General features: G+C 39.3%; 4 protein-coding genes across 5 annotated transcripts; all 4 read right to left on the bottom strand.

Moving 5' to 3' along the window:
* Positions 1-119: 119 nt before the first annotated feature.
* gnl3l (G protein nucleolar 3 like) lies at positions 120-6,429 on the bottom strand. Of its 2 annotated transcripts, none has more exons than XM_025907456.1 (15): positions 6,321-6,429; positions 6,181-6,224; positions 5,539-5,646; positions 5,335-5,451; positions 5,168-5,251; positions 3,531-3,666; positions 3,354-3,457; positions 3,088-3,232; positions 2,814-2,901; positions 2,062-2,239; positions 1,807-1,985; positions 1,581-1,717; positions 1,274-1,440; positions 991-1,162; positions 120-222 (listed from the first exon to the last, which is right to left on the bottom strand). In XM_025907456.1, the coding sequence occupies exons 1-15, from the start codon at positions 6,331-6,333 to the stop codon at positions 158-160; spliced, it is 1,737 nt and encodes a 578-aa protein (XP_025763241.1). In that variant the 5' UTR covers positions 6,334-6,429; the 3' UTR covers positions 120-157. The 2 variants fall into 2 exon arrangements, with proteins under 2 accessions (XP_025763241.1, XP_013125364.1); XM_013269910.2 differs by having other exon boundaries at positions 1,807-1,949.
* Positions 6,430-9,960: 3,531 nt separating this feature from the next.
* Positions 9,961-12,407, bottom strand: LOC100694761 (red-sensitive opsin). Its single transcript, XM_003442629.4, has 6 exons — positions 12,234-12,407; positions 11,238-11,534; positions 10,950-11,118; positions 10,688-10,853; positions 10,357-10,596; positions 9,961-10,267 (listed from the first exon to the last, which is right to left on the bottom strand). The coding sequence occupies exons 1-6, from the start codon at positions 12,334-12,336 to the stop codon at positions 10,169-10,171; spliced, it is 1,074 nt and encodes a 357-aa protein (XP_003442677.1). The 5' UTR covers positions 12,337-12,407; the 3' UTR covers positions 9,961-10,168.
* A 5,173-nt stretch (positions 12,408-17,580) lies between these two features.
* opn1sw2 (opsin 1 (cone pigments), short-wave-sensitive 2) lies at positions 17,581-20,932 on the bottom strand. Its single transcript, XM_003442630.3, has 5 exons — positions 20,389-20,932; positions 19,723-19,891; positions 19,432-19,597; positions 18,966-19,205; positions 17,581-18,416 (listed from the first exon to the last, which is right to left on the bottom strand). Exons 1-5 carry the CDS (start codon positions 20,765-20,767, stop codon positions 18,315-18,317), a joined length of 1,056 nt encoding a protein of 351 aa, XP_003442678.1. The 5' UTR covers positions 20,768-20,932; the 3' UTR covers positions 17,581-18,314.
* Positions 20,933-24,856: 3,924 nt separating this feature from the next.
* Positions 24,857-27,220, bottom strand: LOC100695287 (blue-sensitive opsin). Its single transcript, XM_003442631.4, has 5 exons — positions 26,703-27,220; positions 26,420-26,588; positions 26,157-26,322; positions 25,650-25,889; positions 24,857-25,102 (listed from the first exon to the last, which is right to left on the bottom strand). The coding sequence occupies exons 1-5, from the start codon at positions 27,079-27,081 to the stop codon at positions 25,001-25,003; spliced, it is 1,056 nt and encodes a 351-aa protein (XP_003442679.1). The 5' UTR covers positions 27,082-27,220; the 3' UTR covers positions 24,857-25,000.
* Between the last annotated feature and the right edge of the window lie 117 nt (positions 27,221-27,337).

Raw genomic sequence — 27,337 nt, 5'->3', positions numbered from 1 at the left:
AACTTAAACTTTCAAAGAAAGTATTCAGGGCCTCAGAAACATTTTTCTCAGGTTCACTGTGGCACATGTTTAACCCAACAACAATAATAGCCATGTCAAAGAAAGACAAACCACCAAAATGGATTCATTAAATTCATCATTTTATTTTGGTAATATTTCACTCTGAAAATGAGAAGTCCATTGCAGATGTCAATGTGTCCGAGAGTTTGGTGGCAAGTTTGTCTGCAGAGCAAAGAAAAAGAAACTGCAATTTAAAAAAATGTTAGTCAGGAGAAAGCATTAGGGCAAAATCTAGATCATTTCTATAATAAATTTTATAAACAAAAATTCTAAAAGTGTCACAAATCACATACAAGCAACCTTTTGGACAAAAACCGAGGAGCTGGTTGATACCATGACTTTCTGTGCTGACCAAACTGCTAGCAGCAGAGTTTTCTTTTCCAAATACATCAATAATTTTATCTCTGTATAGCGACATTTTTGTGACGAAATCCAACTCGCTTAATAGATTTGTTCTGATCTTAGCTCAGGATGTCTTTCTACTTTTTACTTACAATGGTTTATGAAAGAAAGTTGCTAATATCAAAACAAACACAGTAATTTCATTAAGTGAAATACACACTTCTTTGAGTTGTGATCATGACTGACTTAGCTAATGTAGAACAGCTGTGAGCTGGTTTCTTATCATATTTTTGATCACTGTTTAGCTGTCCTGTGAGGCACGGTTCAATAATTTTACTGCTTTTATCTGAGTCTGTGCAAAGTGTTACCGTGTACTCGATAAGTTATCAGTTAAAATCATCAATAAACAATGCTGAAACAGTGCCAGAGGACACAACACAGACCCATGAATCATTACTTCCACAGTGTTTTAAAAAGGATGTGAATTATATTAGTGAATTGAATGTAGTCAACAGGATTTATGGAGCAGTTCTAAAATATCTAAAATGTGAGTATTAGTATTACACTGAGATGAATAATTGCACAAACCAGCTCTTTTCTGTAGTTTCTTCCTCTTCTTGCCCGCAGCCAGGAGTGCCTGACCCTGCAGCAGAGGGTCCACGTTCAAGATATTCTTTAAATCCGGAGCCTTGGATGCAGCATCCTTCGCAGGTACCTCTGTCTTTTTCTGTGATTTTATTTCCACTGTCATTGGTCCAAACTGTTTTGAGTGGAACAAAATAGCAGAAATAAAAAGTGAGATGAATAACCGCATTCAGAGTCATCATATTCTATAATTCAGCCACAATTTAAGGCTACTGCTGCTTCTCACCTCTGGATCCTGATCATCCTCCATAGATTCAGTTTCCTCTTTCGAGGATGATGCTTCCACTGATCCTCCTTCCAAGCCCAGATCACAGTGCAACTCGCCCTGGCCTCCCTGTGTCATCCCAGTGGTTTCCATGCAGAATCCCATTTGAATGTCAGGACAAGATGACTCTGGACACAGTGGAAAGCACAAACCATTTAGTCTAAAGTAATCTGAACAGGTTTACATGATCAAAGCATGTGGTTTTATAGTATCATCATGTTTCATTTAATTTGCCTGACTGTGATACTGTTAACTATAACTTGCTTACCTGCAAGAACCTCCTGATTTCCCTTTTCCAACTCGTCCCAGTCAAAGGCTTTCCCCATTTCTGTAACGATCTCAGCACTGACGTGTGTAGGAAGAGTGTGTGTCTCTGGAGGGTGTGTGAAGTAACTAATCCTTCCCCTAAGAAACATAACTTCATGAATTTAACAGTGCTTAAACTGAGCCGTTGCTTCAATATCATTTCTAGAACTTTAAAAAGCTATACCAACCCGGTCCAGTCCATTAGTACACTCTTGGCTGCCTTGTCAGTGTCCGGCAGCCCCCCCTTCCTCAGTTTGCCTTGGCGACGGGCGAGCAATGCCAAGAACTCCAGAGCTGTATGAAAGTCTGGGACACCGTAGTGCTCCATGATCTGTGTTTCCAAAAAACCCCAAAGCCATTGTCTGAACTACTTATTATTCAGTACTCAGTACAGTTGCAGTGTTATCATTCAGTACGGTTGCTAAAGAGGTAGCATGACCTACTTGTGCCTTGTTGCACCTTCTGAGGATGGCTTCCACGGGCGGAAGGGGATCAACAAGCTGTTCGATTTTAACACAGTTGCGAAGAATCATTGCGGCATCTGTCGTTGATGTTGCCATGACAATACCGGGACAGTCCAGAAGCTTTATGTGTTTGTCCAAATGTACCTCTTGAAGACACCTGAAATCCAGAAAACACATCAAGAACACCATGGCAGGATTAATATGCACATCATAATTGTGGTGTTTTGTTAGACGAACATATAAAGTTGGCACAGTTGCCAAGTATGCTTTCACTATACGGAGGTTGCATCCCCGAGTGTGAGTGTGTGTGTGTATAAAAACGGAATTATTTTTTATTTTTATAGCTAAGCTGATGAAGTTGGAACATTAATTAATTACCATAATGCGACTTGTTTTTAACAAGTACCCACTTCACAAATAGGAAAGCTAATTAATGTTCAAAAGCTGTAATACCGGTATGTTCACTCACTTTTCAGGAAACAAATTATGAAATAATTAAAAAAAATTGCACAAAAAATGCTGGATGTACCAAAAATTATGCAAAAATTAAAAAAAAATAGATGTATTAACTTAATATTAAAAAAAATTGTCAGAAGGTTCAATAAACATTCCAGTATCAAAAAGTTTCCAAAATTCTAATTTTCTGGAAATCATTTCACGCTTCAGGGTCACAGAGTAACTCTAGAAAACAAGTGTAGGCATGCAGGTTGAGCATGTTAATGTGTACTTACTTGGTGACACCTGGTGTGGCTCCAACATTACATGCTCGTGCTCGTTTCAGACTGTTGATCAAACTACTCTTTCCAACATTAGGAAAACCTGCAAAACAATGGAACGAAAAAAAATTGTATTTACTCTACCTTGCTTTAAAAGAAGAAATTCTGGTACAAAAACAGCAGTGTGTAACCTTTGATTCAATCTGGCCCCGAAGACATTTTGTGTAGATAGATTGAAGTTTGTAGCCGACTTATTGGTGCTCTCAGTTTTTCAGGGCACGGCACTTACCTACAACACCTACAGTGATGGCTGTCTTTATATCCAGGTTGCGGCAATAGTTGCCCAGTAGCTTCATCAAGCAGTCTGCTCCAATACAAGCACTGGTGCTGAGAAGCTCTGTGGTGGCTTGTGTCACTGGAACGTTGCTACGTTTCTTCCCATTACAGGAGACATAATGTGCAGAGTTCATGCTGGAGTCACATTTAAACACAAAGTACAGCCTTGATTTAATCTTTATTTCTAGATAATTAGAGCATAACTGCTTCACTACTCACCAAGTTCTTAGTCTGCTGCTGAGTAGATGCTTTAAAAGCCACAGTGGGGAACTCATTTCTAAGATACTTTATCCACTTTTCCACTATTTCTTTTGACACCAAATCTGGAACCAAAGTAAAACCATTTACTATTTTAATAAACATATGAGATGTGTACGATGTTAGTGGCCTTCTTACCAATTTTATTGAGGACTAAAACTATCTTCTTGTTCGTTCCACTCTGAATGACCGCCTGCTCCACCTGAGGACATCTGCAGCCAAGAGGGTCACGCGCATCCAGTACCTCCAGAATCACATCAGAGGCCTCCACAACCTTAAAAAAACAATGTCAAATAACGCTCATGTCAACTCCTCTCTCATCCATCATGTTTCTAATAGCCCTTTTCCACTAGTACCTACTTGGCTTGACTCAAGTTCAGTCATTTTCCATCACAACTGGGTACCAGCTAATGTGCATGTGGTAATTTTAACAACACGGAGCAAGTCCCATGACATCATTTGTATGTGATACGAACACAACACAGCAGGACGTCAAGTAAAACTCCTGAACATCCTCAAGGACGATAGTAAAACTCCTACTTGGTGTATGTCGTTTTGTCAGTCCCTGTGATCATGGTGTTGTTTTTTGCACAGCCATTTCCCTCATTTTCGAGTTTCAAAACTGGCAGCTATGATTTTTATGAAAGAGACCCTTTCATGCCTCTTCAAGTGATGCCTCTGATTAGCCAATTTAGTGGCATGCAGTCTTTTGATGTCACACCTCAGTTTTCTTGGAAGCCAGGCCGATAACCCAGCTACTACTGTTTAAGTACCTGGTACCAGGTACTACCACCTAGGGCTGCACGATTTTGCATAAAATGAGAATCACGATTTTTTTGCTTAGAATTGAGATCACGATTCTCTCACGATTTTCTTTTCCAGTATAAATATTTATTGCACTTATTAACTGCACATCAACTTCGTAACAGTTGAGACTGAACATAAAAACAATAAATGAACATAAAAACAATAAATGTCTCACATTTTGTCGTTGCCGCAAAATGTTGTACTGCTTGTAATTCCGTCTCCACCGTTGCTCGACACTGCGTGTATAGAGCAGGTAGTGCAACATTTGAAAAATAGTTGTGGGCCGGCACTGTGTAGCATTTGTCTAGGGTGTTGATCATTTTTCTAAATCCCTCGTTTTGCACAGTGTTGATGGGAGCCATATCTTTAGCCAGGTGATAAGTGATAGCCTCCGTAATTTCTTTGTGCCTGCGGGAGTTCGACGGGTATGGGAATGGAGAAGCACTGTATAAGGTTCCCGTTATTGATGTGATTGACCGGGACGGATTTTCTCCTGTCACTTTCTTGGCCTTTACAGCTTCGTCATCTCTCACGTGCTCTCCGTTGTTTTTTCCCTGCCAGCTGGCTTCGGTATTACGTGGTATAAGGCTCCGCCCTTGTCATTTGTTGAGCAGGAAGAGTGAGCGCTTGTTTTCATGCAGATTATGTCCCGGATCAAAATGCGGTATAATCGTCATCTTTTTTTCTTTCTTTTTTTTAATCGTTGTCATTTGGAAATGAGATCGCACATAAGTATGAATTGAGATCGCAATTTTCTAACGATTAATTGTGCAGCCCTACTACCACCTAATGGAAAACCCCAATAACTGAGTTGAGTCGAGCCAAGCCAACACGAGTATGTACTACTCGTGTCGGCTATAACATACTGACTGGTACAGAGTGATTTCAAGTTTTCATTTAATCTAAAATAAGAAGATGAATTGTTGTTGTGGTCCATACACAGGCCAGTGTGCGGTGCAATTAAATACCTTTTTAAATTCTCTGTAATATGCTTTCCTCGAATTCTCATTTTCAAAGTTGACATGCTTTTCTAAACTCTGCATCTCTGTCTCCTGTGAGGACAAAGAAGAATATGGTAATGACCACAGCAGCAAACTGTAAAGTATGCAGTTAGATTCCTAAGGATCGTGCTTACCCTCTGCTCAAACTCCCTTTGTCGCTGAAGGATGTCATTCTGGAAGGTTTGCAAATTTCTCCTCTTCATAAGCTCTCGTTCTCTAGACAATTTCTGCTTCTCCTGAAGGTCCTTAAGCTAATGAAGTAAGACAAGACATGAGAGAGAGAGATTCACCAATGTGCCATCAAATCTGGTACAGCCAAGACTTTCAAAGGGACGTACCCTTTCTTTCCTGATTTCTTCTGGTTTTCTGCTGTCCTTGACGTTGTGAGCAGGGGACTGTTCTGTATTCCTCCGCCCTGAAGCATCCCCCTTTCTTCCATCTTTAGCCTGTAGGATAAGCACACAGGAAGGTGTTTACACTGAATGATAAATGCAGCCAACCATGGTAAAGATACAAATCACTACCACTGATGAGCTCAAATACAATATACTCTATGCAGAGTCTTGCTAATAGCATTCAACCAATGCACTATAGACTAATCCGCTTCACTCTATCTTTTGTATTATGTATTTATTTTTTCTATCTTGTAGTATACATTTAACTTTTATTACCGTATAGTCCAGTTGTTACAGGCTATCCTGCATATATCTATTCGTTTTCCCGCTGTAAACCTGCTACTGTGACTTTCCCAACCGAGGGACTAATGAAAGCTATACAGTGTCATAGATCTTCCAGTGGTGCCTACAATGTTTTTGGTTGTCCTGGCGTCATAATGAAATGTTTCCTAAATGTGTGGTGAAAACATGAAAAACGTGTGATACCGACTACATACGGAGTTCAGTACCAACCGAACTGTTACTGACTGTGCTCCAGTAGCATTATAAGTTAGCGACAGATAACATTAGCCTTGTAGTACTCACCTTAAACTTCCCACTGAAGCCGAGTCGTTTGGCTCGTTTCTGTTCTGTTAAATGCAAAAAATACAAAACGAAGACGTTTAAATGTCATGTCACGTATTAAGTGAGTCAATAGTTTCAACTAAAAACCGATGGATACCTACTAGCTTTGGACATAACTTCACCCTGGCCTTGCTCTTCTCAGACTTCACGTGTACGGCATCCCAAAGAGGTGGACATGCGCACACGATGACGTCAACAACAACATCCGGTTAAATGTCGAAATAAAAGCTTAGAAAAATAAAAGTACGTTGTAACTAACAGCGTAGATAGAGAATTAAATTGCTTGGGTTATAATATTATTATAATAATATGTTGTAATTAGCATTACAATCCACAAATTATAACAGAAAATGTTTTTGGCTAACCAAGATATAACAAAAAGGCACTTCTGAGACAGGGTCTAGTTCTAAGCATTTTAACTCATGAATATGTTTTGGACAGCATAGTTTTGTTTTCCACTCATTCGTTTTTTTTTCATTCTAACATAATTCCAAAGTCATTACAATGTATAGACCAGGAACCAGGAGACAGCTCAAACAGTGGCCAAGAGAATGCATAACTTTGAGGTCGGTTATACAACATTTCACGCAAATGCATCTGGTAAAGTCTTCACTGAAATGTCTCTGGCATAAGTTCAGTGCGGAAGATTTGCAGTCACATATCTGTCTGCTTTCCAGGTGTTTTGTGGCTAATCTAAGCTTTACATCACTTCCACTTTCCACGCTGTCAAGCTCATTGTGGCATCACTGGTCTAGTCAGCCTTTTTAAGCCAACCAGCCTCCACTCTGCGTACTTTAAATCTCACTGCTCATCAGTCAGTCTCCCTTGCAGACGCCTTCGTGCATCCCACCTGCTCCCTATCTCCACCTCCCCCTTGATTCTCAGGCTCAATTCAAGCCTCCATCTTCATCTCTACCACCAGTGTCTAGACTCCGGGGGTCTTGCCCCAATCCCTGTTATAGCTGGGATTCCATTTGTGCTTTCTGTACATCAATAAGTCATGTTCAGTTCCTTCTAACGATCTCTCCTTATTGAGATGCAATGTGGCTTTATTTTTGAACATGTTAAAATAATACAACAACAAAAGCAAGAAGCCTAAACAAACAAACAAAACATAAGAAAAAATAATAATTCTAGTAAATAACCTAACAAGCTCAAAAGGGAGTAGAAAAAAAGCACAAGCTTATTTAATCCTGCCCTTTCCACTATTTAATAACTAATAATTTTTCTTCCTGTTTAACAATTTCTGTTTAATAAAAAGCCTTTATAATAAATGAACACTGTAATTCTTAAACCATGAGGAGAAAACAGAGAAATATAAAAGATTATGATTTTTTTCTGTTTATGAACAACAAACACTACCAGAGTGTTATTATATCTGATAAAGACATTATTTTACTTCTATTATAGCTAATAATGATATTTTCAAGTTATCAAAACAAACTCTCGCAATCTTAACCCCAGAAATGGCCTGATTTGAAAGAGGATGACTATGGAAGCTGAGAAAGGTGGAGCATGCAGAGAACTCTGAGTTTGCAATCTGTTCTTTAAAAAAAAAAAAAAAAAAAAAAAAAAAAAAGCATTATCAGTGTCAGTCCATCCATAATCCATCCATCTGCAATTTCTTGATTTAAACTAGCAGTTTGGGAGCATCAACAATATTTTTAAAAGAAAACAACCCAAATGTAGTCCACTGTGTTTTGTAAGCTCTCGGGAACATCGTAGTCTTATTCTCCTGACAGCAGAATGTGAGGGTTGAAGGTGTCCACCTGAAGATTAACAGTGTTATAAGCCATTTTTAAACCTGAACTAATTCACAGTCAGACATTGTATTACTTTGGTAATACTTTATTACTTCTTTTCCAATGCAGAATATTTGCTAATGTCTTTCTTTGTGAAATTGCTCTACTTTTTAGTGGGGTTGGCTGGTGCAATTCAAACTGTTCAGTCAGTATCTTGATGCATTCTCAATCATCCAGGAAAGTAAATCTCCAAAAGTTGATTCTGTTCATCTGGACGTAGCGTTTTGTGGGAGAAACGTTTCGTCACTCATCCAAGTGACTTCTTCAGTCTCAGCTGACTGCAGGTGTCTCCAATCTTATAAACAGTACATTTGCATACTGACTGAAACCAGCCCACTGAAGGAACAATAGGCTGGGAGGTCAGTTCCTTAATCTTAATTATGCAAATTCTCATGACCATTGATCAACAACCACTGACCAAAACCCACTGATCAAAGACCACTGATCAATGGCCATGAGTACCATTCACAGAGAGTTGGGAAATGGCTGCAATCACAGCATTGTAAGATGGCGAAAGATGTACCCTTAGGCCCCCTCCTTGATTCAGAGATGGTCTTTCCCTTTTCACGTAAATGGCCTCCTTGACTCCGCGCTCAAACCAGCGTCCCTCCCTGTCCAAGATGTGTACATCCTCATCATTGAACGAGTGTCCACTGCCCCGTCAAAAACCTGTCCATTATGCTAGCAGTGTCCAAGCATTCTTTTCTTTTCTTTTTTCTTTTCATACTGTGCCCCCTCTGCAATTGCTCTGCGCCCCCCCTAGGGGGCGGGCCCCACACTTTGGGAACCTCTGGTTCAGATTAATGTGAGTTAAATTGTATTCTCCCAACATCTGTAGCATTAAAGGGTACAGTCCTGTGCCAGACTTTGCATCAGGTGTTTAATATAGTATAACATGTTGAATGCTACATTTGTATTTGTTTTAGCATGTTCAGATTTTACCCAAGGCATCAGAGGACACTGTTGCTCTTGTAGCTGTTTCTTGATGTGCTGGTAGTGTGAGTGCCTGTGATAATAAAGGTGACAATTTCTCATGTCCTCACAAATCAGATTAGTGGAACGCCTTAGGTTGGCCTCTGATGTCTGACCTGTTTACTCCGTAACCCTTCACGTCTGGCAAGTTTACTCTGGAACCTTTTAATCTCTCCGGATTGACAGTTCGCTTGAGGGAAGGGGTGAGATTTACCAAAGCTGGCATAATGGTTTAATCTGGTGTATCAGTGCACTCCTCAAGTCCACTCGCCTCACAGGCCAACATTAGTTAAAAACTCCATGTAGGACAGGAGGAGGTGAAAGGCTCCTGGATGGCTCTAAAGATGTTAACTTATATATAAACTTATAAACTTTTTCAGCCATAGTCACGCAAACATTTAACTTTACATGAGTGTGTAAGAAGGAAATCTGACACTAGCTCACTGCTATAAATTTTGAGTTCTTTGATCCTCAGTTATTTAAATAGCTTCATTTCTTGGTTCTAACTTTAGGATGAATAACCTTTGATTCCACTAAATCTCTAACAAATATAAGAATGAGCCTTGCTGTTGTTTCATTAACAATTTTTAAGAACTATTAATTTGGAGCTGTAACACATATATATAGTATGGAATTAAGTTTTGTTTGGTTCTTCTTCTTCCAGAAACTGTAGAAGAAAACCAACAACTAATCCTCAAAAAGTTGGCCATCCTGCTAAAGATAAGAGGAGTGGTTTCCCGGTTTTGAGTGAAGTTACATCCCAGGTGGGAAAAAAAGATAAGGAAATCTTTGACTCCCTGATTCAGTCAAGTGCTTTTGGCAGTGTATAGTAAATGTGAAGGTTTGTGCTACAGCATTTCAAGACACAAAAGGTCTCCTGCTTGATACCAAATAACACCAGTGAAAATTGCATTAGTGGTCAAACAATTGCTACACTAGTAGTTATAAAATACACCAGCACTACAGCTTGAAATATGCTCGATATTTTTATTTACATTTGAAAAAAGACAATTAATATAATGATTCATTTGCTTTATGTGTATTTTTTTGCTTTTTCATTTGCCAGAGAAAGCTATATTTACTAAAAAAAAAGAAAAGAAAAGGGAAACAATAAATATTTACTGTACAAATCAAAATATTTCTCTTTTTTTTCCCAAAATGGAGAACGTGAATATTTATGCAGGAGCCACAGAGGAGACCTCTGTCTTTGATGTGGAGACTTCAGAGCCATCGTCCACTTGTTTGCCAAAGAGCTGCATGATGCATGTGCGGAACTGATTGGGAAGGAATAAAATAAAAGCATGTTAAAAACTGAAACAAATGTCACAGGGTAAATTTACCTTTGTGTTAATATTGTGCCCACCTGTCTGTTCATGAAGACATAGATGACTGGGTTGTAGATAGTAGCGCTCTTGGCAAAGTATGCAGGCATAGCAGCAGCCAGAGGGTGGAAGGCATATCCAGGGTTGGCTGCAGCAAAGCAGGCAAAGAAGGTGTAAGGTCCCCAGCAGACACAATAAGCCACGATCATGACAACGACCATCCTGGAGACTTCCTTCTCAGCCTTCTGGGTTGACTCTGACTCCTTTTGCTGCATGGCAACCTGTGGTCGAAAAATCAAGAGTGTGAGATCAAATCTTCTAATCTCACATCTCTAAACTACTAAATAAAAAAATCAAATTAAAGTAGCTTACAGCACGGATGGCCAGCCACACAGCAAGGTAGCACAGGATGATGATACCCAGGGGGATGATACAGCAAGTAATCATGAGAACAATCATGTAGGACTGTACTCCAGGGTCTTCACTTCCACTGAACACATCAGGCCCACAGGAAGTCTTCAGTCCATGAGGCCAGAACCTATTGCAAGAAAATGTTTAGTCTGTGGGTTATGTTTAAACACTCAGTCTTTGCATGCATCTGTGACTTTTTAAAAGAAGCAGCAGAATAGTTTACCTGCTCCATCCAAATATGGGAGGAGCACACCAAAATGCAGACCAGACCCAGGAGAAGACAATTCCACCTGTGGCCCATTTGGCATCAAATTTGACATTTCCAAAAGGTTTGCACACAACTATCCATCTTTCCCAGGAGATGATTGTCAGGGACCAAAGAGCAGCAATACCTGTGTAAAGAAGCAGTAAGTTTATTTATCCTGCAGCCTCACATTTGACATCATCCTGTCTTCAAATACATTTACATTTAATATAAAAAAAAAAGAAAGAAAAACTTGTGGCCACTTACCACAAGTTGAGACAGTATAACCTTCAAAGACACACATTGGGTGTCCCAGAATGAAGTAGCCAAAAAACTGGTTGCATACACTGATGGTGCTGGCAAAAACAGTCTCTCCCAGATCAGCAATGGCTAGATTGACCAAGATCCAGTTTAGAGGGTGACGGAGTTTCTTGAACTTCCATGTGGCCACTAAGACGAGACCGTTGGTGAAGACTGACGCGATCACCACAAAAAACATCCAGACTGTTGCAAGATTGTAAACCCATCGAGGTGCGATGTGGTAATTGGGACCCTCAAAGGGATCTAAAAAAAGGAAACAACACTGTAGAATCTCATGTTTCTCCACAACCATTTTCTGTTACACTAACTGTGGTCCTAACAGTTTACATGTCTTTTTGTGGTTTGACCCCCTTTGTGTGCCAGATTGTCCTTGGGCAAGCGCCTGAATTCAGAGTTGCTGCTGATGGCAGACCCTGCATACTAGCTCCACTACTATTGGTGGATAAGTGTACTTGTACGTGTACTTGTGAAGGCAAAGCACCATGTAAAGTGCTTTGGAGAATCACTAACAGCACTACTTATGTGCCGTAATCATTCACCATTTTGATATACAACAGTCCAAACTACTTGATTAGATTTGAATCACATTACAGTTAAAAAATGTATGTTTATATGAAAAGAGCCTCTGGGTGTTTATTGTTTGAAAAAAACAGCCCACATCTTTGTTACCAAGCTGAATGGATACAAAGGATGGTTGTCAATAAGATGTAACAATACTATCATAAGAATGGCAACATACACTGGCCGAAAACAGTTTTAAGTTACTCTTAAAAATGCACACTCATCTGTATGTAGCATCATTAGTAGACATAATTGTTTCACGATTAAAAGACTGATTTTGAATCCGGCTCTAGCAAGTCGACAGCAATCATTTCTTTTGTTCTTTTGTTACTTGCTCCCACCCCGATCAATTCATGAGAGAATAATGCTATGATACCATACCTCTGGTGTTATTGCTGTTTGTGTAAGTGAAGGCTGATCCCCTGGTTGTATCTTCATGATACCGCCTTGCAGCAAAACTCTGTTTTCCCCACTCTTCTGCCATTCTGTTCTTAGAAGGAGGTCCTGAGCTGTTAGCCTTTCTTGTCACTTGCTACCTCCTTGGCTGCTTGGTGCTACAGGTCTGACTTTTGCTTTTATACCTATGCTTCACAAACCTTTGATTGGATTAGGTCACAATCAAATTATAGCTGTGGTGTGCCTATTGGCAGCGCAGCAAAGTGGCAAAGCAATAACCCTGAACTGTAATTAAAACAATCAACTAATGAGGTTAAGACAAAATGCTAGAATAATCTTGTTTGAAAGTGGATTTCCGTCTACTGACTTCAGATAAGGATTAGTTTCAAGATCTTTGACCAACAAATGCCAGTTTTGTGTCCTAATTTTTCCACACTGAGTTCTCTAGTGGCTCAAATGGTCTATAGCCGTGTATAAATGAAAAGTAGAAACATAAAAGTGCATATATCTCTCAAATCACCATTTAACCTAAAAAGAAAATGTTTACTTTTTATACTTTTGAATACAGAGAGGTGTCAAATCCAGACACTTTGCAATATTTAATATTTATGCTACTGTGATCCTAACAGGTATATGTGTCAGCCCTGATTTGCATAGCAAAGCAGCTTTAGTGGAGGTGGAGATCCGCGGTCCTATAATAGTGCAGGTTTCAGTTGTTGACCTGTGAGGGAAGTAAGACACTTTTAATCCCTCCGGAAAGAGGGTTCATCGGATTCTTTGACAGTCCTTTGACCCTGCAACACACGTCATAGCCCTTATGGCAAGTGGCAAGCAAAGGGAGGAACGCTTTTTGTACTCATGAGCATTATGAGCAAGCCTCATGAAACTGGATGTTTGATTGACTGTCTTTAGGCTAATAAGTAACTTAAACAATAAACAAATTAAATGATAAAATTTAGAACTAGCTCATTCAAGATGAGTCACTTCATGATGGATCTGTGAGGGTGGCTATTGAAGACTTCATTTGGTTATGGGAAAGCCTGATAATTGAAAAGCTGGTAGTAATTTTATGGTACAAGACTGCGTGAGAGTGTTTTAAAATCTTTTCACGAGTTGCAAATTCTATTGTGTTTTCACATTTTTGACAAAGAGCACTGAACGCAATCTGTCTAAAGTCCCTCTGTCCTCTGTCTGATGCACTCCTGCAGGATAGTGTGTATCTGGGAGATCTGTTCCAAGTCGCTGTTTATGAAATCCAACTTCACGCGTTAACAATAACTCATGCAATTATGTGACAACTGGATGATAATTCCTGTAGCTATTTAATTATGTGATTAAACTGATATAGGAAAAAGCACTGGAGGATCTGTGTAAGCCTTCGGAGAACCTAATGCATCTATGGCCATTGATCTAATGTTCAAAGTGTTACCAGTGAAAACCGGTACCAGAGATTTCTTAACAGAAACTGTTACATACCATAGTTATGATTTTTTTTAATGACTAATGAGATAAAAGGTGGGACGTTAGTAAATCTAGAATCAAGACATGAATGTAAAAACAGGGTTTTTACTCAAGATGAAAATTTCAAGTTAACAGAAAAAAGCATGCGTAGCTACAAAACAAGATTCTTTGAACTGATTAAAACCAAGATGAACAACAAGCAGAACTATGGGACTTGGGAAGAAAAGCATTTCCCATTATTTTTCAACCATTTTGAAGGCAGTGCTGTGAAATGAGCATGCAGGGGAACTGGGAAACTGCTGTTTATTGATGATTTAGCTGCTGAGTCAAATGGTGATGTGGCAATGTCTCAGTGTACACATGGATAATAACAAGCAATACATACAGCAAAACAAACATGAGCTCCTTCAGACCGACGGTCCTAAATGACTGAGTCAGTCCTCTAAGTTCAACCCAACAGCTACAGCTAAGGCCTAGCAAAGTAAATACTATGTTTTCCTCTGGGGAGCCAACACAGTATTTGGTGTCCGTGGGTTAGACAGACAATGACTGCAACAATTAATTAAATATATATTGACTTTTGTTTTTTGGAGTTTGAGTCAAAGATATTAACATCTTAGCTAATGTTAGCTAAAACTAGTATGAGATAAAGGTTCCAGATAACACAGCTACAAAAACACTGTGTGATGCTAGCAAAGCACTAGATTAATATTTGGGATTACAGATGAGGTCTCAGTCCTGAATCATATTTAAAGTTGCTATTTCCTAAGTATTATTCATCAAGCTGACCATCATGCACATTTAAAGCTGAATAAAATGTCATTTTCAGTGGCAGCAACATTGTTACGAAGCTGCAACAATTATTCCCTAAAGCATATGCTGCTCTGTGGTCTTTCTTGACTATAACATTTAAACATTTAAACATTTAAATCACACTGCATTCAGTAAAACCTGAAACTTTCAACTGAGATCATAAACTCGGGTAGCAGACGACAGTTTTAGTCATTTGAGCAGGTTTAAGGAATCATGAACTGCTTTCAACTTTCAGAGTTGTGCGCTATGTCAATCTTTTTTATACAGTCTATGACCTAAAACGACTAAAGCTGAGCTGCTTCGGCCAAACTAAGTATAACCATTTGGGTGGAGGGAATTCCCTGCCTGATCTAGTGCCACCCAGAGGCCACACTGTCCCAGCCACAGAAAGTGGAACATGTAGCCTACTTTTAGAGCAGGTTAACTAATGTGATCATTGTTAAATTTGATAAGAATGTTTTGTTTACGACTGCAAAACCAATCCGACGCTTTAAGTGACCCACCGGGTATGCTCCCGAAAGGCCGGATTTGCCACTGACTGAGGAGGATGTGTCAGTATTAACTGTTCCAAAACACAATTGAGGCAACAGGTCAGCGCAGAAGGTTAATAGTTCATTTCGGTTGTTAACGCGCTGTTTAACTTATATTCCAAAGCCTGTTGTCTCCGAGGGGACTCATTGTAATGCACTAAATATAAGTGTGACTCAGCTCTTTGGTTGTAAATCACAAAGTAGCTGTCAGGTTTCAAATATCTTATTCTGAAAGAAATTCCTCATCTGCAAAGTTTCATTGTGGATCTTTCACTGGCTACAAACATTACCGTAACTGTAACATTATACGATAGCAGCACTGCACCAGTGTTCCTAGCTGAAGACGTTGCAAGGACAGCAGCTGTGTTGCACCACCTTCTCCTGTCTTAGCCGTGAATGTCTAACCTATTTGACACAGTGAAAAGTGAGCGAAGGTTTCTCATCTCCAAGCAGGCCAAAGCAGATTATACGGACAACTCAGGTTCCTCCACAAAACAGATTAACACAGAGTAATTACTTTTGGCATGCTCGCTCCGTAACACTTTAATCTCTCCGGAACGACGGTTCATTTCAGGGGAAAGCTGAGGGTCCTCAAAGCTGCTGTAGTGGTTTACCTTAATCCCTAACTCTGCACTTTTGTTGAGTCCACTTCTTGCATGGGTAGCAGACATGCAGATTTGATAAGAACCCTTCCTCGGACAAGGACTTTACACCAGGAAAAGGATGGACCCTAAAACTGGAGGGAGTTGTAAATTTTCTTTATATTTTTCCACTTTTGTATTTCCAACTGTGTCTCTCTTCATGCTAGCACTTGCTAAAATTTTCCACCTTAGATTAGGAAGCAACAGTGGGTTAAACAAAGACATTTCTAAAATGTGAAGTTAACTAGGGATCTATCTCTTAATGTAAATCTACATATCACCTGAGAGGTAGAGATGATGCTAGGTAAAGGGCTTTTTGGTTTTGTTTTACTCTGGCTGCTTTTTCCACGTGACGGCGTGATGTTTCGAGGGTAGGTCTGGAATTCCGCTAGTTCTGAACTATTCGTGTTTGTCAAAAGTTCACTACTAGCAGAACTCAGATCTGCTCCCGACTATCGACTGGTATCTCCATAACCATAGTCACTAAGAGGTCTGGTTTATTCATTCGCTGTCTTAGGTAATTTCCAGTCATTAACTTGCAGTGACAGGAAATGACTGCAAATTACTCCACTGGTGTGACGTGAACCAGCTCCATCTTTGCCAATCTTTACTTTCTTGTGTTTACTTCACACCAAATAATCCTGATTTATTTCGAATCTGTCTTTGAGGAGGGTTTGATGGTCCAAAAAAAAGAGATCAATTCCAGAAATATTAGTATGATGTGTGATTGTGTGACTTTCACTTCTTAGCAACAATGCTTCTTGGTAATCTTAGTTTTTTGGTATTTTGGCAAGGACTGTTTTATGCAAAACTCTGAGGGTTAACAGAGTTATAGATCCAAAATGTAACTTGCAATTTTCATTTAGGTTTTTGGTTTTTTTAAAAAAGCACCAAATGAGTAGTTATAGTTCCATTTTTAGATTTGTTTGTGCTTTCAGTTGCAGAAAAACCCTGATATGAGTCACTGTGAGGTCAACAAACCACCTTACATCAGTTAATATTTTGATTTCAAGCAAGCAAAAACAGAGAATATTTGGCTGCAGCTGCCTGAAAGATGTGACCTTCAACCATCACAATCATCTGGAATATAGAGTTTCTTATATGCATGTGTAGATGCATATAAGAAACTGCATATCCATGTTTTGATCTAATTGAACATTTGTTGTGATTATGGTACGGAGGTGGATGCCTTAGAGGCATAGTGTCCTCTGATTGCTTCCCAATCAGCATGCATTTGAAGAAATCTACCATTTTATGGGGAAAAGGGCTTTCTCTGCAAGAAAAACAGTTTTGTATTTTATTTTACTAAGATAAAAGTTGAGCTTTTGTGTCTCATCCCCATTCGTTCATAATCAATAAAGACTATCTTATAAGTACACTCTAGGTGAATTGTAAGCCAATTGTGCTGCAATGAGATTAACGGGTTCTCTGTTAATCTCTATTGGGACTGCTGTGAAAGGTCATTAATTATGACGTTATCTGTAGGCCAAATGCTGCAGATCCTCACCTTTTCCAGCACAGTAGCAAATTAACAATTATATTTCAATTTAACACGCAAAGTGGGGGGTTTGCTCAACAGACTCAATAACATTAAACACTTACTGAAAACTGTAATGTGGCTTTTGCATTATGTTTGAATTGCATACAAATGTCCTGCAAATAAATGTGACCATTTTCTTTACCATATTTGGCTGTGATTGATGCAGGGTTTCAAATATTAACAAGGACCTGGAGATAAATGCTGCTTTCTGAGGACCTATAAATAGGAGCTATGAAATAAATACATGAGCCTTGAATAAATCAGAAGAGTGAGGTCGGTTTGCTTCATTGTTAAAGTTTTTTTTTTTCCCACTTCCATTTCAATATGAATGTTTGTGTTTTTGTGTTTTTGCTGTACTTGTCTTCACTCAATTAACTTTTACTGGCTTGCCATGTATGTGCATGTGTGTGTTTGTGTTCCTGCATAAAGAGTACACCATGAAAGACTAAACTAAACTGAAGTGCGAAACTAGAAACATTTCCTTCACTTCAATAACATTGATGTGCATTTGTGGATTTTCCTTTTACCTCAAGTATATCCCGCTGATCCCATGAGCCCATCTATGTGATGAGCTGATCCAGGAGCAGTAAATGTTGTAAATATAAACAGTAACATTGTGTCCAGTTTATTGGTTTTCTCTTGCACAACACCACTACACATTAAAAAGATAAACAAATATATTATTTCGGGTTTCCTATAATAACTGCACCACAACTTCTCAAACATATTTACACATATTTCTATCATACTGTAAGTATTTCTGAAACCTAATATGGGTTTTGATGACCTGAATGTTATACTGAAAAAAACAAACAAACAAAAAACTAAGCAAAACAAGATTTTTAAAACAAAATATAATGCTAAAAAAGTATGTTTTAGTATCATGTCCATCATTATGTGCAGTGATGAGCCTTTTAAAGACACAAACTGTTGCTTCATCAATGAAATTTATTGCATTTTTTAAACATTTTTACTGCATAAAACTATGTATCTGTAAGAATAGCAAAAATACATTTGTCATATTATTAGCATTTCTGTGCTATGTTCAGTATGCGAGCTGTCCAAATTGCGCATGAGTAACCTATGCAGGTCCAACTTTAGAGACTTCAGTGGTCGATTGACTTGATGACTCTTCATCGTCGCCTCCGCTCATTCCCAGCATCTTCCTTATACACGAGCGGAACTAAAAGAGAATAAAGAGGAAGGTTTTGGTCACTTCTTATTAATCTGTTTAATAGTCAGTTTCAAAACCATCTTAGTCACATTAAAGTGTCTCAGGGGAGATGGAGGGGACAGACCACCACTCAGTGCAGCATTAGGATGTTACCGGCAGTGATGGATAAAAGGCAAAAGCTGGTACAACAAAAGTCAATCTGATTGGCTGGCAGAAACTTATTATTTACTCCCTCTTGATGTTTTTTTTTTTTTAATTTTCAGGAAAATTGGCAATAAATGAGTGTGCTCTTTTTGTTCCATGTTTATTTAGGCTCAACTGTCTGTCAGATTTTCTCTCGGAGGATGGGTCAACCCATTTGTATTTTCTAACAGCCACCATTAGAGGGCGTCAGTGGCCAACTCAGTTACAAGCTCAAATAAAAACAAAACAAAACACAAAGCTGATGTTCCATGTTTGTTACTCTGATTAAACTAAGCAAAGCTTCAGTTTAGTGAAATCTATGCAAAGTTAATCTAAGTTAAATTTATTTCACTCTGAGCTGCCAAAGAATTTTACCTGCTTATTGAGGAGGATGTAAATGACAGGGTTGTAGACTGTGGAGGCCTTTGAGAAACAGGAGGGAATGGTGGCCAGTCTCAGGTCAAATGGCTGCCCACGGTTATTCACAACCCAGACGGCAAAGGAGGCATATGGCATCCAGCACACCAGAAAGCCCAGCACCATGATCACCACCATCCTGGTCACTTCCTTCTCTGCCTTCTGGGTGGAGGCAGACTCTGCTTGGGCCTTTACTGCCTTTTGAGACAGATCAGTTGTCAGAATCAGCATCAGACTGGAAAATTGTAAGTATGAAAATAAGTATAAGTTATTGTAAGTATAATAAATATATATATATTCATTCCCACCCCTTCCCTGGTTTGTTTTGCCTTCTAGTATTTCTCTGTAATAAACAAAACTACTCATAACATAATCGCCTTAAACATTGGATACGACAATTGCTAACCAATGTCATATTGCCTACCGATTTCAGCATGAACAGCAGCTGTGAGTAGCAGAAGACGATGGTGGAGAAAGGGACAGCAAAGCAGAAGCAGAAGAGGAACATCACGTAGGTTTCATTGTTAAACTTGTTGCCTGTTGTGTACCAGTCTGGGCCACAGGAACACTGCATGCCCTCTGGGATATACCTAGAAAGAGAAACAATTTTTTTCCGCTGTGGTATCGGTATACATATATTTTTAGCCTTAGGAGAAACATTTACATCAAGATTAGAGCAAATGAATTATTAAGCGCTCAGTCTATATTTACTCACCTGCTCCATCCAACTAGAGGTGGAAGTGCAGCGCTCAGACCGCAGACCCAAGTCAATCCACAGCATGCTAAAGCATGGCTGGACTTGAAGGCAAAGTTCCCAAGTGGCTTGCACACAACCAACCATCTTTCAAATGCTACCACAGCAAGAGACCACAGGCTAACCATGCCTGCAACAGGACAAAGATAATGATAATCATGTTAATATTTAGAAATGTTCTGTCCAACAGCAGCTGCTTTTTATATATGGGTTCACATAAGCACATAACCAACAACTTCTTTAACAACAACAGTGTCTTATGTGGTATTCTTTGAAAAGAATAACATTTTGGTGTTCAAAATAAAGTTACCTTTATATAGTACTATAAGGTATGCAATGATATTGGCACCAGTACACTGATAGCTCTATTTCTCCTACAAATAAGGACACAATATGTATTTTATGTGTCATGGGAAAAACAAATAGCTTCTTCTTCTTCTTCTTCTTCTTCTTCTTGTTATTATTGCAGTCCAGATAAAAAATATCCCTATTGAGAGCGCTTTGGTTGACAAAAACTGGCATATGTCAAATCTCTAAGATACATCATTTTAATTCGAGTGTAATAATATGATGCATGATGTAACCCTTTTTTTCTTACTTAGCAAAGTCTATAATTATGCTCCTTACCACCAAGAGTTGCTGTAAATCCTTCAATCTTGCATGCAGTTGGACCAAGGAACATGTATTTAAAAGCAAAGCAGATGAAGCAGGTGAAAGAGCCCACAGAAGAGACGAGGAGGTTCGCAACTGCCAAGTTCACCAGGATGTAGTTTAGATGAGACCGGAGCTTCTTGTATTGGACAGTACATGCGATAGTGAGGACATTGATCACTGTGCCGGCAACCCACAAGAAGAACATAAATGCTGACATGGAATAAAAGACCAGCGGGCTTCCTAAATGGTCCTGGGGAACCAGGTATGGGCTGAGGGATGTGATATTGTTGGTGTCCAGAGGGATGGGGATCCAGAAGTCTTCTGGGAACTCTGTGGGACGACTTCCTCTCATTTTCTTAGATGGTGTTTGCGATCAAAATCGATATCTAAAGATATTAAATAAAAACACTTTAAAAGACTTCAAATAAGCTGCATCTAATTTTAAATAGTACTCAGAGATTTCATGTTTCCTTCCGTCTTATATCTGAGATGCTCATCTGTCTGAAGCGGAGTTAACGGCGGCATTTATAGGAACTTTGATGATTGCTAAGGCTCAACATAATTGGCTAAAGGACAGGATTTAAAGCTTTCCTTGCATTCCGATAACAACATACCCTACCCAATAGCTAATACACAGATTACTATCGCATTACCAGACTTGGCAAGGATCATCCCATTACATCCTAGTGTAAGGGCAGTGTGTTTTTGAACCATATAATCTGATCTACAGGGACTTCCAATAGGTCAGTGCATGCATCTCACCCTCAGTACTCCAGGTTGTGTTGATTTATCTTTTTTTCTGGCACAATTATTTTTCACCAAGAAGGAGTAGTCAGTCTTCTGGAAAAAGTGGTCGGATTAAAGAGAAAAAAAGTTTTCTGTCTCTTCATCCCTTATCTTGCTAACTACTCATCAGATCTACTTTATATTTGGTGGTTAGAGGTCCTTTGAATGAGTCATGGTCTCTTTTTTGGGGGTCTTCCCTCTATTGACTGGCAACATTATCAAACCTTTAAGATCAAATTCCTTCCCCTGCCGAGGATATCACATTCCTCTGTGACCTCTTAATTATGTCACCACTTCAGAGAGCATAGTTTATATAAACCTCCACTGCAGTGAACACTGCTCTAGGCAAAATGTTAACCTCCTAGGACCTGGTGTCCACATATGGACATCACATTTTGGGTGGTCTAGACCAAAATATCAAATTTTGATCTACAGAGGCCTGATATCCACTTATGAGGACATTATACTGCCACTGTTCTATTAAAATTTAAAATTAATGTCCTCATATGTGGATCTCATTTTTCCCAGAAACAAAAATCAGGTAAAAAAAAAAAAAAATCTGGTAATTCTTTGTTTTTACATTCATCAGGTCCCAATCAGCCCAAATGGCACAGAGAAATTAAAAATGCATGCCATGAAAGAGTTCAGGTCTTAGGAGGTTAAACCACTGACAGGTGAAGTCTATAACACTGATAATCTTGCCAGAAACTTTCTTGAACCATTGGATTTTGGTATTTATGTGGATGTTATTTTTGTTTGTTCCAGAACAAGTAGACCCCCCCTCCCCCCAGCACTGGAAGCAGTCTGACCCAGCAGGACAATGTCCAGGAGTAGATACTGTCACAAAAACATCTTAGAGTTGGCTTGAGTTACAAAACAAAAAGTCCAAGCTGTTGACCTGGCATCCAAATTCCACAGATCTTAATCCGATGAAGCATCTGCCTGTACTTGACCTGTGAGTCAGGACTGTCTTGGTATCCATGCATCCATCCATTGATTTTCCTACACTTATCCAATTCTAGATTAGGAAGGTGGTGACTGGAGTCTGTCCCAGCTACAATAGGGACAGATCACCAGTGTATTGTATATATTTTATTTTTTGCCTGTAAACTCCATTTTGGCAGTTTGCATTGAGTGACAAACATGCAGACTCACTTTTAGAAGCTATACAGCAAAAACACTTGCTCACCCTCCTCCCAAACCTTTACTTTTACTACATAGTAAAAGTTTTACACAGCGTGTCAGACAAATGCCATCTGTGAGCAGGAAAGAGAACAGAATCTTCGGCTTGAGACCAGTTAGGGTCTTTGAAATCACAAAGAACAGCACTGTCTGTTCATCACTGTCACACAAGTGGCTTACATTTTGCTGCACACTTCCTTTCTGTAGTTTTCATCTACATGTAAATATTTACAGTTAGCTGGAAATGACGAGTGCTGGTGGAGTGTTTTAGAACTATTGCTTTAGCAAAAGTAACAATAAAACACTAAAACATCTCACTTTACATTAAAATATATTTAGCTTTAGCTTCTTTTTTTTTTTTTTAGCTTTGATCTATAGTCATGCATTTTATTTAAATAAATAAATAAATCAGTGACTGCTAATTAATTTACACTGTTGGTCTGAATATATATATAATGAGCTGAAATTAAAGTAATGAGCAGTGTTTGACTTGATTAACTGTCGAGATCTAATATTGAATAATGCAGTAACACATCCCAGCCCACATAAATGGGATCTGTTACTGCACTGTTTAATGTGAGTTGACATCTTTTAGGACTAGCACACTCAGATGCCCCTTAAACATCTGATTCAACACATATACAGAAGCTGCATTTGCTTGCACACGAAAAACAATGCTGTGGTAAAATTGTATTGTGATTTCCCAGTGCTTGCAAAATGAGTGCTTGTTTCCATGTTAATGCTAGTTCTATTTCCACACAACACATAGATGAGCTGTAAAAGCAGAGCCCACAGCAACTTGCTTAGAACGCTAGTCTTCCATCATCTCCTTTCAAAGAGCAACGTTCAAAGTTTTTAAACAACCAGAAAAAGCTCATCTTGACAAACTCAAGCAATTGTTGAAGAGACAGGGACAAGCTGCAGAGTTGAGTCTGTTTCCAGAGATAATGGCCAGTTGTGGCTACAAGATGGCATTTATTGAAAAGGGGGATGCAAAAATGCAAGAAGCATACTGTCTATATTTATGACGCAACACTGTTTTGAGATTGCTTGGACTGTGGTACATTTTCATTCACGTGTTTTTAGATTTCAATATACAAGCACTGCTAGCCCTGCTTGCCCCAACTGAAAGACGCTGGTTGTGTCTTTCAGTTTTAGTTCAGTGGTTGTGTGTGATGACACTAGATGACTAGGTAATATTAACTAAGCAGGATTATTTTTTTATTTTTTTAATCAAAAAAATAAAAAATAAAAAATCTTCCTCTCGCCCCTGGGGGTGGTCTATCCTATCGGGTCCTCTACCAGAGGCCTGGGAGCTTGAGGGTCCTGTGCAGTATCTTAGCTGATCCTAGGACTGTGATCTTCTGGACAGAGATCTCGAATGTTGTTCCTGGGATCTGCTGGAGCCACCTAGTGCTCCGATTACCACGGGGACCACTGATACTTTCACCCTCCACATCTTCTCGAGCTCTTCTCTGAGCCCATGGTATTTCTCAAGTTTCTCGTGTTCCTTCTTCCTGATGTTGCTTTCATTCAGAACCGCTACATCTATCACTATGGCCGTCTTCTTCTATTTGTCTACAACCACTATGTTCGGTTGGAGCCACCATTTTGTCTGTCTGTATCTGGAAGTCCCTCTGTTCTGTCATTCTCCAGCACCCTCGGGGGCATCTTCCATTTTGACCTCGGGACTTCCAGGCCATATTCGGTCTATGTTTTTGTTTTGTTTTTTTCATTTCCAAACCTATAAGGTGACAATTGATACAGGTGGACAGCTAGTTTTTACTGCTGGTGACAGAGACCTGGCAGACCCTGAGACCCTGTCTTTGTTTGGATAAGTTGACCAAACATAGCAATTTTACTGACTTCTGGTTGAAAAGTCCTTTTGCATAAAAGTCTTTTGCGAAAAATCCCACAGCTCCAGTTGTTTTTCTAGTCTTATGAAAGACAACATGATGTTAGTTAAACTGTGGTCTGAGAGTCAGAGAGGATGACAAACGAGAGTAAGGCTGAGAACAGATCTACCTAACTGAACAGACACGTTGCAGTTACATGTGTATCCGATGTCCATCAGTTTCTCAGCCATGCCCACTCCTTCACTGATCATGTCAACTTTCAAAATACCAAGATGGCTGAAGGATATGACTATGGTTCATGGTGCTTATGTGAACTATACTGTTTTATGTTACGTACACCTTTTTGAACGATATAATATTTTGTATTTTGGTTGCATGAGAGTGACCCGAACGAAATAAGTTTAAGACAATAAGACAAAAACATTTCGCTAATAAAAGTGCAAATACATATTAATCACACGCTAAATAGCATAAATAATAAATATAACATTTAAAATGATAACAAAAATACTTTTACATAACACACTATAATATTAGTCTCATAGTGTACTTTTGGAGTGTTGGAGAAAAACATGGAGCAAGTAAAAACGTGTTTTCAGTCAAGCACAGAGATTCAGTAAAGATGTTTGTGTCTTTTTTTTATTTGTATTTTCATTTTGCAGATTATTCCTACTTAAATCATAACATTTTTACATATGATAAAATACATGTACATTCTTTGTAATTTACAGTTCAGAAATCAGCAAGCATTGACGTGTTGCCTAGGCAGGCCCAACTTTGGAAACTTCAGTCACCGATTGTGTTGTTGAGCTCTCCTCCTCACCTCCTCCCATCCCCATCATCGCTAACATACATGTACGGAACTGCAAGGGAAAAACATATTTGTAGATTAAATCTCCTGTGCAAAGTTAGAAAGTATGATAGCTTTTATGCATAAAAAACAGCTCAATTATTTATAGCTTTAGGACCACAGCTAAGATATGGTACAGCCTATATAAAGTTAAGAAAATAGGTAGGTTAGTAGACTTTTGCACCAAAAACATCTTCACAGCACAAACATCTTGCCCAAGGACACGTGTGTGGACTGGAGTCGCCAGGGATCCAACCACTGACTTTAACGGAGTCACAGCGAGGGAACTGAGCCATTGACCCCCAGATTACCCCTACGTATAACCCCTTTTATTTACATTCCTTCTAAATGGGACAAACAATTAACTAAACATGTTGTTTAAGTTGGATATAAAAGAGTCACAGTAGTGAGATAGACACAAATAAAGTAGAGCATCGATTCAAAGCTCCTGCACATCAGATAACTTTAAAACATGTTGTTTGGTGTATTAAAAACCAAGAGGAGACAACCCATTTTCTTCTAAATAACTTAGTACTTACTCGGCACAGCATGTAACTGACCTGTTTATTAAAGACCACATAGATAACAGGGTTGTAGACTGCTGAAGCCTTTGAGAAACAGGACGGTATAGTCGCCAATCTCAGATCGAATGACTGCCCACGGTTGTTCACAACCCAAAGAGCAAAGGAGGCATATGGCAACCAGCACACCAAGAAGCCGAGCACCATGATCACCACCATCCTGGTCACTTCCTTCTCTGCCTTCTGGGTGGAGGCAGACTCAGCTTGGGCCTTGGCTGCCTGTTAATGGGGGATTGATCAGGGTCATGTTGGAAAGGTTACTTTGAATAAAATCATAAGTCAAGTGAATAAATAGAACAGTTTACTTTGTACTTTGATCTTGCAGATATTAATAATACTAAGCGTGTCAGTTTGAATGGTAAGTAGATCTGGCCTGTTAGATTTTGGCTTTGACAGGATATAAGACAGCATGTATTTAAGTATACATGCTTCTGAGTCATCAAGAGAATAATTTCAGTAGACCAAAACCATCTCATTTTGTCTCACCATTTTCAGTGTGATGAGCAGCTGGGAGTAGCAGAAGATAATCGTGGTCAAAGGAACAGCAAAGCAGAAGCAGAACAGGAACATCACATAGGACTCATTGTTGTATTTGTTGTTTGTGGTGTACCAGTCTGGTCCACAGGAGCACTGTAGGCCTTCTGGAATATACCTGCAAGGAAAAGTAGAAGCACATTGATTGTACATTTCTACTTAAATGCATTGTGTTGCCAGCTGATTTTCTGAAGTATGTTGTGTCTGTTGCTTACCTGCTCCATCCGAACAGTGGAGGAGCTGAGGCAAACAATGCAAAAAACCAAGTGAATGCACAGCAGGCTATAGCGTGGTCGGGCTTGAAAGCAAAGTTACCGAGCGGCTTGCAAATCACAAGCCATCGTTCGAAAGCTATCACAGCAAGGGACCACAGGCTTACCATCCCTGCAATGACAGGAAAACCCTTTAACTCCTTCTAGAAATCAGCATAAATAAGTCTATTAAAAGGGAGATGGGCTACAACGGATTATACAGTATTGTCTGCAGCCAATGACTTACCACCGAGTGTTACCATGAAACCTTCGATCTTGCATGCTAGCGCACCAAAGATGAAATATCTGAATGAAAAAGAGCAGCAGGCAGTGAAAGAGCCCACACAGGACACAAGAAGGTTTGCTGCTGACAAGTTCAACAGGATGTAGTTGAGGTGGGATCGAAGTTTCTTGTATTGGATGGTGCATGCAATGGTAAGGGCATTGATAAAAGTGCCAAAAATAAATATGAATAACATGAAAACTGCCATGGCGTAAAAGGTGGCAGTATCCCCCAAGTGGTCCTGTGGAACCAGAAAAGGGCTAAGTGACGTGATGTTGTTTGTGTCCAGGCTGACGGGTATCCAGAAGTCTTCTGGCAGCTCCATATCACGATTACCCCTCATTTTGCTTATTTCGAACAACGTACTCCTGCTGATGTTACGGCTCAAATTAGGTATCTCACACGCTCTGCCAAAGAATAAATTTAAGGAGCAGACATGAACGCTGTGCGGTTAGGAATTCTATCGTCTCTTGTCTTTATTGGCTGTGTGCGTCGTATTGACGTTTATAAAGGGTTTCATGACACTGATCGCTATAAAGTGGTTAATTGATTATTTAATTGACTAAGTAATTAATTGACTAATTTAATTGACTTCATAG

This window comes from Oreochromis niloticus, linkage group LG5 (genome assembly GCF_001858045.2).
Source record: "Oreochromis niloticus isolate F11D_XX linkage group LG5, O_niloticus_UMD_NMBU, whole genome shotgun sequence".
Taxonomy (NCBI): Eukaryota; Metazoa; Chordata; class Actinopteri; order Cichliformes; family Cichlidae; genus Oreochromis; species Oreochromis niloticus.
The sequence above is the reverse complement of the archived record's forward strand: the minus strand, read 5'-3'. Positions and strand labels throughout refer to the sequence as shown.

Excerpts from the sequence above, each read along its gene's own strand:
- LOC100695287 (XM_003442631.4), bottom strand. The coding sequence starts at position 27,081 with ATGAGGGGTAATCGTGATATGGAGCTGCCAGAAGACTTCTGGATACCC. Across the intron at positions 26,589-26,702 it reads TTTCATGGTAACACTCGGTG|GGATGGTAAGCCTGTGGTCC; the intron begins GTAAGTCATTGG and ends CTGTCATTGCAG. Across the intron at positions 25,103-25,649 it reads ATGTGGTCTTTAATAAACAG|TTCCGTACATGTATGTTAGC; the intron begins GTCAGTTACATG and ends TTTCCCTTGCAG.
- gnl3l (XM_025907456.1), bottom strand. Across the intron at positions 5,252-5,334 it reads AAAGGGAGTTTGAGCAGAGG|GAGACAGAGATGCAGAGTTT; the intron begins GTAAGCACGATC and ends TTGTCCTCACAG. Across the intron at positions 1,163-1,273 it reads AGGATGATCAGGATCCAGAG|TTTGGACCAATGACAGTGGA; the intron begins GTGAGAAGCAGC and ends CACTCAAAACAG.
- LOC100694761 (XM_003442629.4), bottom strand. The coding sequence starts at position 12,336 with ATGGCAGAAGAGTGGGGAAAACAGAGTTTTGCTGCAAGGCGGTATCAT. Across the intron at positions 10,597-10,687 it reads TGTGGCTGGCCATCCGTGCT|GTTGCCATGCAGCAAAAGGA; the intron begins GTAAGCTACTTT and ends TTTCGACCACAG. Across the intron at positions 10,268-10,356 it reads ATGTCTTCATGAACAGACAG|TTCCGCACATGCATCATGCA; the intron begins GTGGGCACAATA and ends CTTCCCAATCAG.
- opn1sw2 (XM_003442630.3), bottom strand. The coding sequence starts at position 20,767 with ATGAGAGGAAGTCGTCCCACAGAGTTCCCAGAAGACTTCTGGATCCCC. Across the intron at positions 19,206-19,431 it reads TGCTGTTCATGCTGAAATCG|GCAGTAAAGGCCCAAGCAGA; the intron begins GTAGGCAATATG and ends CTGTCTCAAAAG. Across the intron at positions 18,417-18,965 it reads ACATCCTCCTCAATAAGCAG|TTCCGCTCGTGTATAAGGAA; the intron begins GTAAAATTCTTT and ends ATTCTCTTTTAG.